The 19533-nt window shown below is 55.9% G+C and overlaps 1 protein-coding gene across 1 annotated transcript in view; it reads right to left on the reverse strand.

Annotated features, from left to right (window-relative positions):
* Positions 1–19533, reverse strand: part of NUDCD3 (NudC domain containing 3) — a 59062-nt gene that overhangs the window by 2940 nt on the left and 36589 nt on the right. The window contains exons 3-5 of the mRNA XM_046020389.1: positions 17915–18047; positions 6124–6267; positions 637–825 (exon numbers count right to left, since the gene is read on the reverse strand). Coding sequence (XP_045876345.1) covers positions 637–825; positions 6124–6267; positions 17915–18047 — 466 coding nt within the window. The remainder of the gene's footprint in view (positions 1–636; positions 826–6123; positions 6268–17914; positions 18048–19533) is intronic.

Below are 19533 nucleotides of genomic sequence, written 5' to 3' on the forward strand. Positions count from 1 at the left end.
CCCTGAGAAAAGGGCAGCAGGAGAGACACCAGGAGGACCAGTGAGGACGCCTCAACCCTGAATGGCATGGGGGACCCTGTGTCAACACAGGTGGAACAAACAAGGAACCCCGCCCCACGAGACTGGCCCTGGCCGCTGCCTGTCACACTGAGGAGTGCACACGAGCCGGAGGAAAGTGATCCTTCCTCATCTCAGCAGCCACTCTTGGGAGCGCCACACAAGGAAGAGCGAGCACCCCCCCGCCAACCCCGCCCCCGGCACGTGCTGCGCACTGTGGACCTCTGCCCACGCGGACCTCTCCTGCCCCCTCCTCTGACATTCCAAGGTGACTCGGAAGGATTCTTTCTTTCTTCCCGTGGGCCCTGCGGCAAGGCTGGGCCTGGTTCCCCACAACTCTGCAGAGAGTCATCCCGGAGCTCAGGGAGGGGCTGTCTGGGCACCCCCCACCCCCCGACCCCAGAGAGCCGGGCTCGTGTGCGCAGTCCCACATCTGTGTGGACCAGCTGTGCGTCCCAGCCCCGCCCCCTCAGGCTCTGAGCACGGCGGAAACGGCGCCCCGCCCCACGGCCAGGGCAGAGACCCTGCGGCAGACCCTCCCCCAGCGGCCCCCAGCGCCCCCTCCCACACGCCCCTCACCAGCTCGTGGCTCTGTGGCTTGCCCTGCAGCTTCTGGTGGTAGTCGAAGGTGAGCCTGTCCAGCACGGCGTGCTCCTCCTCGTCCACTGTGGCCATGGAGCGCTCCTTGTTGATCTTGTCGATGTCGATGTGCTCCTCGCCCTCCAGGACGGCACTCCACCAGTATTCGCCCACCTTGCTCAGGCTCACCTGGGACACGCGGGAACACAGCACTCCGTGTGGGGGAGGCTCTCGTCGCCCCCACCCCAGGTTCTCCCGGAGGCGGGGGACCCACGGGCATGAGCGCCCCGCACCTGCTCAGCGGCCAGGACCCCAGCCCGGTCCCCACCCCAGCCTCCCTGCACCTCCAGGGACGGCGCCTCTGTCCACATCCTTATCCCTCGTCCTTCTGGCTCACCCACCACACCCCCAAGGACCTCCCTTGCTTCCGGCACAACCCCAAAGCCAGGGTAGCACACGGGCAGTACCCAGACAGCACACTTCCCTATGGGCTGGTGGCAGAGCTCCTCAGGGGCCAAGAATGGGCTGGCGGGTGGCCCACTGTCCCTCACAGTGTCCACGTAGTCTCCAAAATCACGAAACCTCCAATCACACCCTGAAGGCTGGGAGGCAGGGTGGGTAAGACGGGCCTATGCCAGGTTAGCTGTCACTCAGAGCAGCACCCCAAGGAGAGGGTTCTTGGCCCAAGGGCAACTGTGACGCCACAGACCCGGAACTGGCCCCTATCGGTTGTCTGTGAGGACGCCATGTGCCTGAGCCCGGCCACCCCCCGAACGTCCGGCCCCAGCTACCACAGCAGGGCTCCATCCCAGTCCTGCAGGACGACTCAGGGTGCAGGTACAGACAGAGGGCAGGCCACACAAAAAGGGGATGTCTGGGTAACAGCAGGGTGTCAACGTCCGAGGAGGAAAATAAGCCTCCCCCATGCCCCAGCGGGTGTGGTACGTGAAGACGCGAGGATGAGGCCGCGGGCTTGGAGACGAGGAACTGCTCCCTGCCAACGCCACGGCCGGCGTCTGGGGTGGACTGGGTTTGCAGATGCTCTGTTTAGCCGCTTCTCCCTGCTCCCAAGTTTGTGTGCGGGGACCTGACCTGGCCCTCTGAGATCCCAGCGTCAAGAACGCAGTCCACCTCCACCAAATGCAGATCTGCGTTCCAACGCATGAGAACCTTCCAGGGGAGAGGCCTCATTTTTCCTGTTGTTCCTGGGTGGCATTCCGAGGCGCTTCCAGGCCACTCTCCCTCTGGGGGACAGAGACCCTCAGGCTCTTCCCACCTGCAGGCCCCTGTCGTCACACCTGCTGGGAGCACTGCACACACCCCAGAGTCAGCACCTCGCACGCCCAACTGTGCAGGACTAAGGGCAGAGCCGCTTCGCGGCCATCAGTCCCACTCCCCCAAGGCCACAGCAGGGATCAGCCCCGCACTGCCAGGGGCTCTGCCGCCAGCCTTTCCACATGGATGGAGAGCCACGTGGTTCCCGGGCAGGACAGGCCGACTCTGCAAACAAGGAGCTCCTGGGCCCTGCTGTCTGCATGGGCCCTTTGCAAACCCAACAAAACCCAAGAGAAGCCAAGCATGACCTTTAAAAACACCACGTTTCAAGATGAAACCAGTCGATGGTTCCAACACGAGCAATTCAGTGCACTGAGCGCTCGGTGCACAGCAAACACTGCTGCTGTCTGCTTCAGAACACCGTCCTCACCCCGAAAGGAGCCCCGCGCCCCCGTGTCATCATGCTCCCCTCCCCCACCGCGCACACCAGGTGCCCTGCCGCCCCACAGCTTGCACTCAGCGTGCTGTCCCAGCGGTCAGCCCCCGCCGTCCAGCAGCCACGGTCGGAGGCGGGAAGGGGTGTGCTGCTGTGGTGCTGGTTCACAGTTCCGTGCCCAAAGATGCCACCATCCTTCTGCGTGCCCGTTTCCTAGTGTCTTCCTGAACAGCTGATCGGGAAGCGCCACGGTGTTGACCGTCCCGAGCGCCGAAGGCCTTTAGGTGGATGGGTTTCCAGGCTTCCAGCACTCGCCAAAACGCAGAGTCCCCCAAGCCCACAGCCAGGACGGATGATGCACGCTCTGTGACCTTGCCGGCCACCGAGGAGACAAGTGACAGGACAGCACTTCTCACCAGGAGACCGAGCAGGACAGAGGAAGGAGTGCAGGCAGCCCAGCCACGGTAAGTTAGGGTCACGCAGGGACTGGCGACCCCACACACGGCACAGGAGCGCGTCTGCTGGCACATGACCAAAGACTACGGTGAGCCTATAGCTCCACTGCCGAGAACCAAACTTGAGGGGACGACCTAAGTCATCCGAGAATGTGGGGGCACAGCCCGCACGCACACACTCGGGGTCCACGGCAGACACACAATCGGTGAGCACTAAGCCGGGCAGGGACCTGCCCCAGCAGAGCGGGCCGCCGGCACCACCTGGGGGGAAACAAGGACAGGGCGCCGGGGCGCCTCTGGGACAACATGGCACGGGGGAGGCGCTGACTCCACGTCTCTGAGACGAGAAAGGAGCCTGCCTGAGAGGCAAGGAGCTGCGTTTAACATTCCTGAGTGTGGGAGGGAGGGAGGCAAGAGCTGTCATCCGGTTTTAGCTGCCACCCCTGCCTGCTGGGAAGCCTGCCGGGCGTTTCTGATGCGCATCCACTCAGGAGACTAGGGCCTCACCGGCTGGGAGGTTGGAGGCGCAGGGGCCACAGACTCTGGGTCACCCCTCATGGTCCACGGGGCCCTCAAGGCCATCTTGCCCTTCGGGGCCCCGTTTTCTCTCGTCCAGAGGGCGGAAGTCCGACATCGAGGTGTTGCGGAACTGGGCTCCCTCCAGAGGTCTCCAGGGACAGGTGGCGGCTGCATCTCCCCAGCATCTGCCTGTCTTCACGCCAGTCCCCCTGTGTGTCCACCTCCGTCCCCAGCCTCCCTCTTCTCTCGCAAGGTCCCATTCGCAGATTCCAGGCACTGGCGAGGACACTGGAGCTCGTGGTGGCCTGCTACAGCCCTTGGCCCTTGACCGTGTTCCTCAGCAGCCCTGGTGCCCATCACAGGGCCTGACTCTGAACCGTCAGCAAACCTAGAGATGTCAGCAGATGGACCAACCAAGGCTCTCAGCCTCATCCTAACGGTCAGAAGCAGAGCTCCCGTGCGGCTGACGGGACTACCAGAGCCAAGCAGTACCAAGTGGAGCTGAGGTTTGCGGCAGGTGCAGCAGCTCCATCGCCCGCCCCCGAGGCCCCAGGGATGTGGCACATGCTCCCAGCAGCAAAAGCAGTGAGGGTCTTCACACGTCAGAGCAACGTGCTTGCTCAGCTGCGGTATCATCTCAGATACGTGACCCCAAATGCCACCAACAAATGAGCCACGAAACCCAGAATATGGCCCGTGGTCGGGAGGGGAGGCAGGGAGAAGCCCCACATCCCATGGGCAGGGCACGCCTGCTATGCCGGGGCTGTGCCGACGGGCAAGCTCGGGGGTAGCACGGGCAAGTGGTGAGGCCCTTGCACACGCAGTGCCAGCTGCTGACAGTCAAGCTGCTCCGGGGACTGTGGGAAGGAACCCATCCAGCACCCGTGCACCTGAGGGCTCTCACATGGACCCTGCCAGCAGGGCTCAGCGGGGAACACTCCCAGAAGTCACATGCATGAGCAGCACCAAGTGCACCTCTGTCCGTAGCCAGCTCTGCCTGGCTGAAGCCGCAAACCAGGAAGGCCAGTGGCAGCAGGACACCACGCAGGCGGACGGGAGGAAGGCCTCCCTCGGCCGCACATGCGCTCCCCCCACCCCCTCCAGGGCGTCCTGCAGCCACAGCAGGAGGCAGAGAGGGAGGGAGCAGGTGGGCTCTGGGGCAGGGGTCGGGCTCCGCCTTGGGCGAGTCACAACCCTGTGGTGTCCCCGGCTGTGAGACGAGCTTCTGGGAAGTTAAACTGGCCCCAAGTGCGCTCAGAAATGGCAGCCGGGTGACAAGGAGCTCACCATCTGCCACGTGCCGCAGCCATGTCCAGGCACTCGCACGCAGAACACAGAAAACAGCAACACGGCTGTGACAAAGTCACAAGTCATCTCTACCAACCGAAGGCTGGACCAGACGAGTTCAGGGATCCCACAGCAGTAACAGAAAGTACGTGGGCGGCGACCCTGACGGCCACCAGGGCAGCGGCCAGGAGCCTCAAGCACCAGCGAGCGCACGGCCAGCCCGTGTGCACAGGGACGTGGCCTCACACATCCTGGCAGTGGCGTCACGGCAGACAGCGTGCTGCTGGCTTCCCGGACGTGCTCCTCGTGGGCGCACAGCAACCGGGTGCCCGTGGGCCTCCCTCAAGGGCGCTGTTCGGGAGCTACCCCCCACCCTGTCCACGGGCAGTGGCACCCCAGATCTCGGGTCTCGCAGCTCCACCAGGATGGGATGAGCCTTTGGCCGCTGGGAGGCTGGGGTGCAGTGGTGAGGAGACCCTGACTTTACCTCCCACGAACCCATGAAGCACAAGGAAGGCCAGGCCCGTGCAAGCACTCTGCAGCCAGGAGGGCCCTGAGACACGAATGGCCACGGGACCGGAGCGTGGGAGCAGTTCAGGTGTACTGGGGGACACAGAGGCACGGTGTGATGGCGAGAGGGGCAGAGCCCCAGGACGACGACTGTCCCACTCCCCCAGAGAGGAGCGGGGGCCTCAGGGGACAGGGCTGGGCACAAAGCAAGGTTGAGAACAAGAGCAGGTGGACTTAGCCTGTGCCCATGACCTGGTGTCCTCATCACGCAGAGGGGCCCGTGAGTGCTCCCCAGCTCCCCTGCACGGCAGACCCCTCCCCGCAGGCACCCAGCCCACGAACGTGGACCTGAAACTTCACCTCCCTGCTTCCAGCGTACGTGAAGAGTGGGTCTGTGTGAAACTCTGAGGTTCTGTCACGGACCTGACCTGGTCTGCTCCTGACGACCTGCACCCTCTCAGCAGACTGCGCGTGAGGCCCTAAGGAGGGGGACGGGGCCACCGAAGACACCAGGAAAAGGAGCACTAGAGCTCTCTGCTTGACTTCTGCAGCCCCAAGGAGTGCGGGCCACCAACCTCCCCCGTCAAATGAGCCAGTCTGTGTGAACCTGCTGGCTCTGCACCCTCCAGGAGGACGTCCGTGAAATTCGATGTGCCTTCCAATTTTCACTCATTTGGTTCTGCCTCAGATGTAACCAGGTCGCAGGCGAGCGGAAGCCTCTGGGACTGAGGGGGCAACCCACGCAGGCACAGTCATGCTCTGGGGGTGACCCTGTAGGAGCTCCGCCGTGGTCACCACGTGTGGCCACCATGCGGGGCAAGGACGGAGGACCAGGCACTTCACCTTAATATCGGCTGCGCTCCAGAGAACCACCTCCTGGGACCCCACAGGGCCAAGGCCAGCAAGGGTGCCCCCGAGCTGTGCCCCAGACAGCAAGAATCCAGGCCTCACGGTGGTGCGGCCCCTACCCCCTCCCCGAGCTCCAGCACCGATGCCCACACTCACCAGGACGCACTTGCCGGGCTCCAAGCTCCACAGGGAGCTCTCAGTGTTGATCTTGTGCGTGAACTTCCCTTCCATGAGGACATGCTCCCCGTCCTCCTCCAGCACAGCCACCCGGATGGAGCCGCTGCTCAGGGACACCGAGACCTGGAACCAAGCAGAAGGGAGTCACTCTACTGGGACGGTGGCGCCCGGCACGTTCCCAAGTAGAACCCGGCTGTAGACCACAGAGGAACAAGAGGCAAGGCCACCCTGGGGCCCACGGGCATTCTGGACGAAGAGTATCCTACCCACCCAGCAGCACGGGAACAGCTCACACACCGCTGTCTCCTTCAAGAGAACGTTACTGGAATTTCTGTTTCAACATGCGCAATGACGACGCGGGGAAAACTGCTGGTTTTCCACAGAAATCCCTTCTCCAAAGGGGAGACCAGTACCCATGGCGGAAAGCAAACATGGCTGGTGCAGGTGTGGAGGTGCCTCCTATCCCCATCTTGCTGTCAGGCCTCGTCAGCAGCATAGCCCCGGAGGACGCCCAGAAGGGCCGAACCCCCACATGCCCACCCCGTCTCCAGCCGTGAGCCACTGTGCCTTCCCTGGGGACAGTGAGGCTGGCACCCCTGTTCTCGAAAAACCCAGCCTCTCAGTTCACCATCCTCTCATTGGGGACACTTGTCCTGGACCTTCTCTCCCCTCTTCCCCGTCATCTGTCTCCACAACCATACTGGGACCCGCTGGGACCCTGGCTGGTAGCGTCCAAAGCTCATGAACCCCTGGAGGTCCGTCAGGTCAGTAACTAGAACAGGAAAGAATGCAGAACTCGTCACTATGCCATTTCAATTCTTTTTAAACTCTAAAATGTGTGTCTGCACTGCAGAATCTTTTTATGACAGCATCTGCATAATGCGCGCATTACCCGAACAGACACTGGAGGGGAGAATTCAGGCCTACGGGGCGGGGGGGGGGGGGGGGGGGGGGCCTCCATCTGCTTTTGTTTGAAGATGACCCTCCCACATGGCTCAGTAAGTATTCGCTGAACGCTCATACGGCACTGAGCAGGAACTCTCCAAGTCCCGGAGGGCTGGAGCTCAGCTCCCACAGCCTAACTGCACTGCAAATGCCCTCCGGTGGAAGACAGGCCCCGGTGGGCTGGGGCTCTGGAGTCGGCACCCTCAGGCGGCTCTCTAGCAAGACAGCAGGAGCTCCTGGACTGAGTGGGTGGGGACAAAAGAGCTCCTACCGAGCGGAGTGACCCACGGCCCACACCGCGCCCAAACCCGGGGCAGGGGCGTCCTGTGGGCACAGCTGCCCCTTCACCCCACCTTTGCGGGTGTCCCGTTCACTCGGCTGGCTCTGCAAAGACAGGAGCACAACCCGGCTTACTCAGCATCCCACGGCCAACTCAACAGCAGCCTGGCATACTCCCAGATGGTGTCCCTGACCATGAACTTGGATGTGCGGTGGAGGCGCCCCAGGAGCAAGCTCACTTTAATAAAATCCTCCCAGCCAACTTTACATAACATGGTAATTTCCAAATTTGGGCAAGCTTCTCACACTGCAAGGCTTGCACAACAGGGGATGAGCCAAAGCACCAAAGGGGACCCAGACAGGAGACGCTTCCAGTTCGAGATGTCACTCTGGGAAGGGTGATTGTGTATGTCCCAGACTCTGTGACCCACAGAAATGACAGGAACAAGGCACAAAGAGAAAACTGCCCCCAGACAATGCAAGGGAGGAAGGAGAAGGAGGAAATGAGGAGACAAGGAGAAGAGCAGGGGCGGGTGAAGGGTCTGCTGTCTGCATCTGGGAGCCTCAGCTGCGCGGGGCTTCCGGCTGGCAGTCGGCATGTACAGAGGACGGGAGCAGAGCTGCTCAGAGTCAGCCCTGGGACAGCTGTGGCAGCCCCGTCAGAAGGGACAGGACCCCACTATGGTACAGACCGATGGGGGCCGTGCTCCAGAGACACCGACCAGCAGTCTGAGGGGACTGTGTGGGTGGTCGGCCCCATATGCTCTAAGTAAGGCTAGCCAGTCGACCCCTCGGCTCTCGGCAGCCATAGAGCAGCAGACCTCATACATAATGGAGAAAACCATCAACACCATTCCCTACTCAAAAGAATGGAAAAGATATATTTTTTAATTTAAAAAAAAAAAAAAACTACCAGGGAATTAAGAAAGGCATCCTTAAACCAGCAGCATTAAAAAACAAAAGACTTAAAAAAAAAAAAAAAAGACTACAGGATGAATAGGACAAAAGGAAATTTTAGAATATTTCCAGTATATATCCTCAGAGAGGTGTGAGAGGTGTGGCTATGGAACTAAAATGAAAAATGAAATAGAACAATCACATACACACACCACTTAGAATTAAATACACAGAAGCTAAAACAGAATCTAAAAAAAGAAAAAAAAGAAAGAAAGACTGGAAAACAAAGTCAAAAAACATGAAGGTAGAGACAAGGACCGATCTTGGCGGAAAGAGTGGGGAAGGCAGCGGGAAACCATCCAGCAACAAGACAATGCTCTCGAGTGGAGGAAAAAGTGCCTTCGGACAAAAGCACACCAAGAGCTGTGCAGAAGGACCGAAACACGATGCACACTAGCACATGCGCTCAGAACACCAAGAATCCGAACTACGGCCCTAAAAATTCCAAAGACCAGGGATAAAAGTTTACTCACAAGAACCTAAACAGAAGAGCTCTCTAGAAACAGTAACACTGGACACAGGACGACAGGCAGGCAATGCCTTCAATCTGCTAAGGGGAGAATTTTTTTGATTTTTTTGAAGTTAGATTTGCATTCACACCCAAACCATGAAATATGGGAAAGTTTAAAATAACTACAACTTAAAGACAGTCAAGAATCCCTTACTTACAATGTACCTTGAAAAAGTTCCTTGAGGCAACAGCCCAGCAAAATGAGGGAAAAAACCAAACCAGAGAAAGACCTGGGGAGAAGGGGGCCAAAGGCACAAATGCCCATTAAGAAGGTCAGTGGGGCCTGGACCTCCTGCACAGCATGGTGACAGCAGCTCACAACATGGTACCATGCGTGCAGAAGCTGCTAAGAGAGAAGAACTCCAACACTCTCATCGCACACACACAAAACTCTACGTACAGTCACAAGTGTAACAAATCCTACTGCGGGGACCATTCTGCAATACAGGTATCAAAGCCTGATGTTATACCCCAAAGCTACTACAGTGTTATATGTCAATTGCATCTTAATAAAACTGGGTATGAAAGGAAGATCCAAAAGGGATCCAAAACACTGAATTTAATCTAGAAGTACAGTGAAAGGAAGCTCCAGGATGGGAGCTATACAGCAGAACTGAAACACAACTGGTCCAGACTGGAATCAGAGGTGACAGGACTTCAGGACAAGCGATTCTAGACAATACACTGTACTAGTGAGTCTGGGTGATTTGGACATTACGATGAAAGGATACTATTTTTTACAAGTTAAAAAAAAAGCAAGAAACACCAGGAAAACAAAAAGCTACCCAAGAAATTCCTGATCCAAAAATGAAAATACTTAGTTGAGTAACACCTTCAAAAAAGCTCTCTTGCAAAAAAGCCACAAGAACATTGGCAAAAACTGTCAATATGTACTTTTTCTGAACTTTGGAAACTAACCAAAGGTTTGCAGGAACCCAGAGAGCATTTATTCATGAAGAACAAGCTTTATGACATTTTAACTTACCCCTAGATCCATTCTCACTCTCTAGCCCCTTGGTAATCCACATTCCCAGTACAGCCTGGCAGCCATCAGAGGGAGCACAAAGGAGCTAGAGCTCCTCCAAAGCTTCATTCCCAAAGAACTCTGATTACTTGAGCCATGGGATGGTTCCCTAGAAGACCCCACTTGTTAGGCTATTTTTAAATGGACTCAGAAAAGCCTTTTTCCCACGAAGTGTTCGTTGAAAACAATTAGAGGTAAGTATTTTAACTTCACAGCTGACTGAAACAACGGATAACAGCTGAGGCAAATAAAAGGAAAAGTTGTGGAATATAATGTCCATGGAGATTTTGAAAACTTGGGACACATGAATGTGCAGACCATGTGTAGGCTTAGAAAAAGCCCTTCAGTGAAGTCCTAACCTCTCACCACTGGCCGACTTTGAGACAGCATGCACAAGTGGAGGCTAAGGCAAAATTTTCAACTGCTAGGCCAAGTGTTAAAGGCAGGCCCTAATACGACATGGAGTGCCTTGGGAGAGAAATGCACTGGTTCTAGGTGTTCAACAAAGTCTGTCCAATCACTTGCTGATCACTAAGTTCACCAAGTAGAGACTTCACTGACCACACACAATAAAGAACACAGAAATACAGACTTTGGAAAATTAGTTCAGAGAAGTCATCAAAGAAAACAAGAACAACTACATCAAGTACCAACAGCAACAAACCACGAGGGAAAGGGAGAATCTGAGTTCCAGAGTTGCCATATTGTTATTTAAAATGCTACTTTTCAACAAAAAATGACAAGAGTCGCTAAAACAAGGAGACAGCCCATACACATGAAACAAAAGCAAACAATAAATTCTGTCCCCAAGGAAGTCTAGACCTGGACTTAGTAAAAAGTCTATAAATCAGCTCTTGCAAATATACTCAAAGAACGAAAGAAAACCATGTGTTAATAACTAAAAGATATAGCATCTCATGAAGAATATCAATAAAGCAATAGACACTACTTTTTTAAAAAGAACCAAATATAAATTCTGGAATTTAAAAGTAACTGCATAAAAAAACTGAAGCAGAAGATCTATGTGAGGGTCTCAAAAGTAAATCACAGCAGTCAGAAGAAAGAATCGGGAAATCAGAAGTTCAGACAAATGAGATTACTCCTTCTGAGGAACAGAAAGAATGAACAGAGCCTCAGAGATCTGAGGGACACCACTAACACAACACGCACAAGAGAGCCACAGACGGAGAGGAAAGTGAAAGAGGGTAGAAAGAATATATGAAAAAAGACTGAAAACACACATTCATGAAGCTCAATGAATGCCAAGTAGGATAAATTCAAAGAGATCAAGACCTAGATGCATCAAAATCAAACAGTCAAAAAAGCTAAAGACAAAGAAAGAATCTTTGAAGTAGGATGAAAAGCAACTTCTCACTCAGGAGGGCTCCTCAACAGGAGTAACAGCTGATCTGTCATGAGAAGCCAATGCAGGTCAGGGTGCCCGGGTGGCTCAGCTGGTGAAGCATCCGCCTTTGGCTCAGGTCATGATCCCACGTGGGGCTTCCTACTCAGCAGGGAGCCTGCTTCTCCCTCTCCCTCTGTATACCCCTGCTCCCCTCCCATGTTCTCTTTTTTTCTCTCAAATACATAAGTAAAATCTTGCAAGAAAGAGAGAGAGAAAAAAAGAATGAAGAAAAAAAAAAAAGGAAGGAACAAGCCATACAGGCTAGAAAGCGGTGGAGGGAGTATTCAAAGGATGACGGGAAGGCACGTCAACAAAGAATTCTATATCAGGCAACACTATCCTTCAAAGATGAAGAAAAAATTAAGTATTTGCAGACGTAAAAAACAAACAAACAACAACAAAACCCTGAGAGAATTCATCCCTAACAAGCGTATCTTTTCTTACATAACCCCTGCAAGAAACTAGAGAAAGTTCTTCAGGCTGAAATGAAAGGACACTGGACAGTAACTTGAATCCATGTAAATAACTAGAGAGTGCTGGTGAAGATAAATATAAAAGACAGGGTAAGTGTACCTCTTGTTAACTCTTTCTCTCCTACTTAATTTAAAATAACTGTACCACCAGGAACAGAGAACAGAAGTTATCATATAAAAGCCAGTTCGGATACACATTAAAATTAAGTCGTACTGATCTGAAACATGAAATAGATTGTAATCCCAGAGATAACACTAAGACAATAACCAAAAAATATGGTTAAAAAAGAAAAAAAAAAGATGAGAGAATTAAAATACTCTCCAGGGTGCCTGGGTGCCTCAACCAGTTAAGGGCCTAACTCTTGGAACCTGGGTGGCTCAGTGGGTTAGAACCTCTGCCTTAGGCTCAGGTCATGGTCCCAGGGTCCTGCATCGGGCTCTCTGCTCAGCGAGGAGCCTGCTTCCCTCTCTCTCCGCCTGCCTCTCTGCCTACTTGTGATGTCTGTCAAATAAATAAAACCTCTTTAAAAAAAAAAAAAAAAAAGCACCTAACTCTTGATTTCAGTTCACAGCATGACCTCAGGGTCCTGGGACTGAGCCCCACTTGGGCTCCACACTCGCAGGGAATCTGCTGGAGATGCTCTCTCTCCCTCTGCCCCTCCCTGGCATGCTCTCTCACTCTAAAAAAAAGGAAAAAAAATCTTAAAAAGTAATAATAAAAATAAATAAAATATTACACTAGAAAACTGTTATTTAACATAAAAGAAAGCAGTCATGGAGGGGGAAAAAAAAGAACAAAAATTTCAAAACTTACTACAAAGAAACAATTATCAAAACAGTGTGGCACCAGCATAAGGATAGACGTACAGATCAACGGAACAAAATTTAAAATTCAGTAATAACCCTACAGATTCGCTGTCAGTTGATTCTAAACAAGGGTGGCAAGGCAACTCAATGAGGGAAAGACTATCCTTTCTAACACATGCATCTATGACAAATGGATACCGACATGCAAAGAATGAAGTTAGACACAGGAAGGCACGTCAACAAAGAATTCTGTATCAGGCAACACTATCCTTCGTCAAACCTTGTCTAAAACTGAACTCAAAATTAATCAAAAATCTGTATGCAAGAGCTAAAACTATAAAACTCTTAGAAAAAAACAAAAATGTAAACATCTATGTCCTTGGATTAGCCAATGGTTTCTTAGATATGTACAAGCAACCAAAAATAAATGAATAAATAAATTCTAGACCCTATCAAAACTAAAGATTCTCTTGTGCTTCAAAAAACACCATCGCTTAAGAAAGTAAAAAGAGGGGCGCTAGGGAGCCCAGTCAGTGAAGCGTCCATCTTTGGCTCAGGTCAGTGATCCCGGGGTCCTGGGATCGAGCCCCATGTTGGGCTCCCTGCTCAGCGGGGAGCCTGCTTCTCCCTCTGCCCCCCACTTGAGCATGCTCTCCCTCTCTCTAAGTAAGTAAGTAAATAAATAAATGAATAAATAAGATCCTTAAAAAAAAAAAGTAAAAACACAACTCATGGAGACAGAAAACACTTGCAAATTATCTAACAACAGTACAGTATTTACACTTAAAAAGAACTCTTAAAATTCAACAAAAAGACAATCAAATTTCTTAAAAAGTCAAAGGACTTGAACAGACCTATTTTTTTTTTTTTAAGATTTATTTATGGGGTGATGGGTGGCTCAGTCAGAGAAGCGTCTGCCTTCAGCTCAGGTCAAGATTCTAGAATCCCAGGACTGAGCCCTTCATCAGGCTCCCTGCTCAGCACGGAGCCTGCTTCACCCTCTGTCCCTCACTCCACTTGTGCTCTCTCAAATAAATAAATAAAATCTTTTAAAAAATAGAAATACAAATAAAAAGATTTTAGAGAGAGAATGCAAGAAAGTGTGCATGTGTGAGTTGGGGGGAAGGGGGCAGAGAAAGAGGGAGGAAGAATCTCAAGCAGACCCCCACTGAGTGCAGAGCCCCACCCAGGGCCCAACCCCACGACTCTGAGATCATGAACTGAGCTGAAACCAAGAGTCAGACACTTAACAGACTGAAACACGCAGGAGCCCCCAAAATAAAATTCATTAAAGGGCATTCATTGTGTTATTGTCTATAACGGCGGAAGGCTAAAACAGCCTCAGTGCTAATGAGCAGGGGACTCGGCTCATGCCCAGCTTGCTGCCAGAAGGGACAGAGGCAGACGGGAGCCTGGGTTCGAGGAGCTGTGGGCTCGGGGCACCCGCGGGGTTCCGGCAGCCTGAGCAGGCCTGCTTCAAGCACGGGGACGTGGCAGCCGGTGCCAGAGCCCAGAGCTGCCCGGCATGGCCCGCACTGGGAACAGGGGCAGAAACATGTCATCGTGCTGGGGGCAGGGAGTGTGTGACAGCACACGCTCCTACTTGGTCGAATCCGTGTTATCTGCCAGAACATCCCAGCAGCTCACACGTGATGCTGGGGTGGGGCGGGCACTGGAAGAGGACAAGAGGGCGGGCGCAGGGGAGACACGCTCGGCCACCCGTGCCGGCGCTCTGCAGAGACAAACGTCCTGGGCGCTGAGCGCCACGCGGAGCAGACAGGAGCCCAGAGCCTTCACACCTGAGGCTGCCTCTCCCGACACCCTCCGGGACGGGAACTGGGGTTCGGAGCTTCCAAACAAACCCCACCAGCTGCCCCAAGCTCAGGGGCAAAGCAGTACCATACAAGACATGCCAGAAGCCTGAGTGCCGTTCTGGAAGGTTCCTGCAAAGACACAGACGGCGTGAGGCACAGCTGTGAGCCCCTCAGCCGGCAGGACATCGCCCACTGGCGAAGACCAGCCCCACCATGGCAGGAAGCAACACACTGAGGAGGACAGGATCTGCTCATCGTGCGGCTATTCAGCTGTGACTCTGCAGCAACACCGTGACACTGTCCCCCGAAAGGGTCCTGGTCCCCATTCTGCCACCGTTCTACCAGACGGTCTGCGGCCTCAGCACCAGCCAGACAGGTTTGGACCCCCAGTCTCTGGGCTCCAGCCTCCCAGCACCGCAATGCTAGGACTCAGTGCCAGGCCAGGTCCCACCCGGCCCCAGCCGACACCAGCAACACAGCGACGCCTGTGGTGAGCACACTTTCCTCAGCAGAGCTGACCACGTCTCTCTCCCACACCCGACCAGAGCTTCACCGTGAACTCTTCCCCAGGTTGCCAGCCAACGGGCTGCGGGACGCCTCCCCCACCTCCTGTCCGCAGCTGCCACAGAACCCCGCCCAGAGAGGCAACACTCTGCTGCTGCGGGGACGGGCGGGGGGGGGGGGGGGGGGGGGGGGGGGCTTCAGTGAGCACATGGCCCACCTCCTGCCACCCCCACCCACCAGTGTGACTTCGTCCCTGAGTGCCGGCGACCACAGCTGCTGTCACGATGACATCTGACAGGTGCCACAGACAAAACCCAAAAATAAACACTGCTCCCAGGCAGCTGTGACAGGCACCTCAGAGGAGAGCTGGAAGGCAGCCAGTCCAGAAGAATGCCACGACTCAGAGGGAAAAACCCTGAGACCACCAAAAGCCAAGACACACAAAATAAACCTGTTTCCAAGTTTAAAGTGAGTCACGGCAAAAGTGCTCAGATCAGGGGTGCCCGGGGAGCTCAGCGGATTAAGCCTCTGCTTTGGCTCAGGTCATGATCTTGGGGTCCTGGGATCGAGCCCCACATCGGGCTCTCTGCTCAGCGGGGAGCCTGCCTCCTCCTCTGTCTCTGCCTGCCTCTCTGCCTGTTGGTAATCTCTCTCTCTGTCAAATAAAGAGATAAAATATATATTTTTAAAAAGCTCAGATCACTAAAACAATGAGAGACCACAGAGTTTTAGGAGCAGGCTGCCACGTGGGAGTAACTCAGAGACGAAATCCCAAGCATCCTGGTCACAGGAGACTCTGCGCCCGCGCGAGGTGACAGGCGTCCGTCAGACTGGCCGCAGACCGGGATCGAATCACTGAGCAGCATCTCTGACCCCAGTGCGTCAGCCGCACCCCAGCTAAGACCAGACGCCATGCTGACCTGACAGGACAGCCCTGAAGGAGGCGGCTTCCCGCACGTGACAGAGGGGCCGCCAGACAGGCTGGCAGCAGGCATTGCGCTCACGCGGACACAGCCCCTCCATGCGGCGCCGTCAGCACCGGGAGCACGGCCGGCCCAGGACACCCTCACAGGGTCACTGTCCACCACTGCCTCCAGGGCGCGCCCCGGGCGCCTCAGAGCGTCGGGAGAAAGGGGTCCAGGCCCGAGCCAGCACAGACCACCCTGCACGGCACCCCCGGCTGCCGACAGTCACCACCCGAGCCCCACGGACGTCAGCTGCAGAGCGGCCATCTCGTCCGAGTCTTGGGGGCCACCGCGGGCCCCGTGAATGTCTCCTGTGGGAACAAGCAAAGCCCAGGGCTGCCCCTGGTGAGAGTGAGGGTACATCATCCCAGAGCTCAGGCCACCTGCATGGCAGGAAGGGTGGATGTGACCCCCAGGTACAACAGCCTGTCCCTTGGGCGACGTGGTGAAGGGCAGCAGGACCCCTGCAATACACTGCTCGTGGCAGAGCAGAGTCAAGAAGACACACTGCTGTCACGAGTAAGTTCACCTCCTGGATGGAAAGGACAGTGGGAGAGGTCAGGTCCCCTGAGTCTCCAGAGCCAACAGAAAATCACTAGTTTTGGGCCGGGTCTGACAAAAGTCCTTTTGGAGAAGCTCCAGAGGCTCATGGATAAGTCAGGAGACAGTAAGTCAGCAAAGTCAGTAGCATGGTTCATAGTTCCCTCACCTGTGCACAAAGCAACCCCACCAAAAAATGAGCCCTGAATCAATACCTGCCCCCATATACCCTCAGAAAATGCCGGGCAAAGTGCTCCCCCAGGAAGGCCGCCTGCACCAGCCGGCATGACCTACCAGCACCAGAGGGGACAGGGTCAGCAGAGCCAGATCCTGTGCAGGTGACCCGCAGTCACCAGGTCTTGCTTTGGATCCCAAAGTCCACCTGATCAGGGTCACTGATCCTGGTGAGAGCTCCTCGGACAGGGTGGGAAGAGGGGTTTTTAATGGGGAAATGAGGGACAATGCCATGACAGCCAGCCACATCCACACGGAGCCACGAAGCCCATGCAGCAGAATGGGCCGCCTTCACCAGACGCTGGCGGGAGGCAGGCTCCTGCACCCCAGGTGGGCCCGTTCCAGGTAGAGCCTGGCAGTCTGGGGTCGGCACGCAGAGATGAGGGAACTGGAGGGCCGCGCACCGCCCAGCCTGGTTCACCCATATCCAGACCAGCAGGAGCCGGTGCCACTTCACGTGGCAGTCGTTTCCAGAAAACATACACGCAACTCACGCAGGAGCTCCATTTCACGTACTCTGGGACCTTCTCTTGGAAAGAAGCCACTGGTGCTGCTCAGACATGTGGAAAAGCAGCACAAGCTTCGGAGGCTGACACCCCTGTGCCAACCACGGCCTCACCCAAGCCACTGCCACTCAGACACGCTCCGGCGTGCTCAGTGTCCGGGCCCGGCCAGAGTGGGGGACACGGTAAGTTCGGTGTCAACTCAGGAGGCTGCGCGGGCCCTCGGCCTCACTGTCCCACCTATCGAATGTGGCAGGTGCCGCTCCCCTCGCAGGCCGCAGGCTCGTGGGACGCCAGAAGCAAGGACACACCCCACTCGACAAGCGTGAGAATACTTTCCGCTCACCCCGCTGCACAGACCACATGGGACTTTTCCCTTTAAAGTGAAGCCCACCTACTTACAACGAGTAAACACGTCTCCCACTGAACGATCACATTTCTACTCACGCTCACGGAGGTGGGGAGACCACCTCGAGCTGTGAGCACCGGTCTGTGGGGGAGCCCCGCAGACCCAGGACCAGGCGGCCACATGCCACCGCAGAGCCCAGGGGTCCCTGCTCAGGACATCACCTTCTCCCCCTGTGAGACGGGCCTAACGACCACCCTGCCTCCTCTGTGGCACTTCCCGCGAAGATGCCGTGCAATGAATGACCCACGGGACAGCAGTGGCACTGAACCACCAGCCACCAGGTGCGCCCGCGCAGCACGGCAGGGCTGGCAGGCACGTCTGGAAGACAGGGCGGCTGCCCCCGATGCCTGTGCCCGAAGACGGAGGCCGCGCGGAGAAGCGGGAGGAGCCCCGTGGTTACCTGCCTGCCCTTCACCACGTGCTTGGGCACTGGCACTTTGAGCTCCAGGTCGGTGTAGTCCTGCGACCAGGTGTAGTTCTCGCGCACGGCTCCGTTGTAGCTGTCGGGGTTTCTCTGGAACTGCTCCTGCCTCCTGCAGAAGAGCGACAGGTGAGATGCGCCCCGTCTCTTCCCCAAGCCAGCCGCCCCTGCCGCACGCTGCCCACAGGAGCGCCGCAGGCCCCGACCGCACACCATCTCCAGCTCCCGAGACACTCAGCCTGAGTAGCACAGTTTCTGACCCTCCTTCTCGGGCTTCCCAGGAAACCATGGGGACAGAGGGACACCACAGAGAAGCCCCTGAGGGCAGCATCCTGGGGCTGGGGACAGTATCCGCAGCCACGGCCCACAGCACGCCATGCCTGCCAGGCTTCCCGAAGCTCCCCGACCAGGCCCGTCGCTCACCAAAGGGCTGCAGTGACCAGTCCGGGCTCCTGCTTTCTCACCTGCTCAGCAGGGCCTTTCTTCGCAGGACGGCACAACCACCTCAGCCCGCGGCCACTCAGCCCCCGGACCTAACCCACCACAGCCCGGCTTTCTCCTGGGACAGAGCACGCAGCGAGGGCAACACACCGAGTAACGGTCTGCCCAGAAACCCGCCCGCCACGACCCTGGAGCTGCCTGGCCAGCCCAGCGCACGCGCACACGGGCCTGGCCAAGCAGCGGAAGGTCCAACAAAATACAGCAAAGCCTGCTGTGAAACCGAATGGCGCTAAGAATCGCAAAAACGGCATGTTCACAGTAAGTGCGGACTCACGAGCCCACGACGGCGAATTTAACGCCTCAACGAAAGACAGAAGCCCAGTTATGGAGGCGGCTGTCCCAACGGCTGGTGTGGCCCAGCCACCGTCTCCAGTCCTTTGGAAAGAAGCCGGCCAGCAGCCCTGTGGAGACGTGGCATCGCAAGGGTCTCGGCAGTGCACACATGCACACATGGAAAAGGCTCAAAGTGCACACGCTCCGCCAGGCCCTCGCCTCTGCCAGGTGGCAGTTCACAGCGACGCACTTATGTAGGGCGAAGCTGGGGACGAGAACGTGTTCACCTCCTGTGGGTGCGCCTCACACGCCTTATACACGAGCCTGGGCATCCCACACAGCTCCCGTGAGGGGCTGAAATGTGACCCCCCCCCTCCAATTCTACGCTGTTCTAACTTCCAGCACCTCAGAACGTGCCTCACTTCCAAGTGAAGATGAGGTCACCGGGGACCTTGATCCAACCTGTGGGTTTCACCAGGGAGACCGGGACACGAAGACGCGCAAAGGAACGATGGTGTCAACGTGGCTGTGCGGCTGCAGGACACAGGGCTGCAAGAGGCCAGGACGACCCTCCCCAGAGTCTGGAAGGAAGCTCGGGAAGGAGTGGTAGAGAGCAAGGTGAAGGCAGGACAGGTCACGGCCAGGCGCGCAGGGCACGGAGGCCACGAGCACCCCGCCTTTCTTCTCCACACCTTTAGGCCTCACCCAAGCTCCTGGCAACACAATTGTCTGATCAAAAGAAAAACAGCTCTCTTAGACGGCAGACAGCCGCCCGCCCTGCAGCCCACAACCAGGCAGCTCTCACGCCAGCCTGCCGGCGTACC

Source organism: Meles meles, chromosome 10 (assembly GCF_922984935.1).
Source record: "Meles meles chromosome 10, mMelMel3.1 paternal haplotype, whole genome shotgun sequence".
In the NCBI taxonomy this organism is placed as follows: Eukaryota; Metazoa; Chordata; class Mammalia; order Carnivora; family Mustelidae; genus Meles; species Meles meles.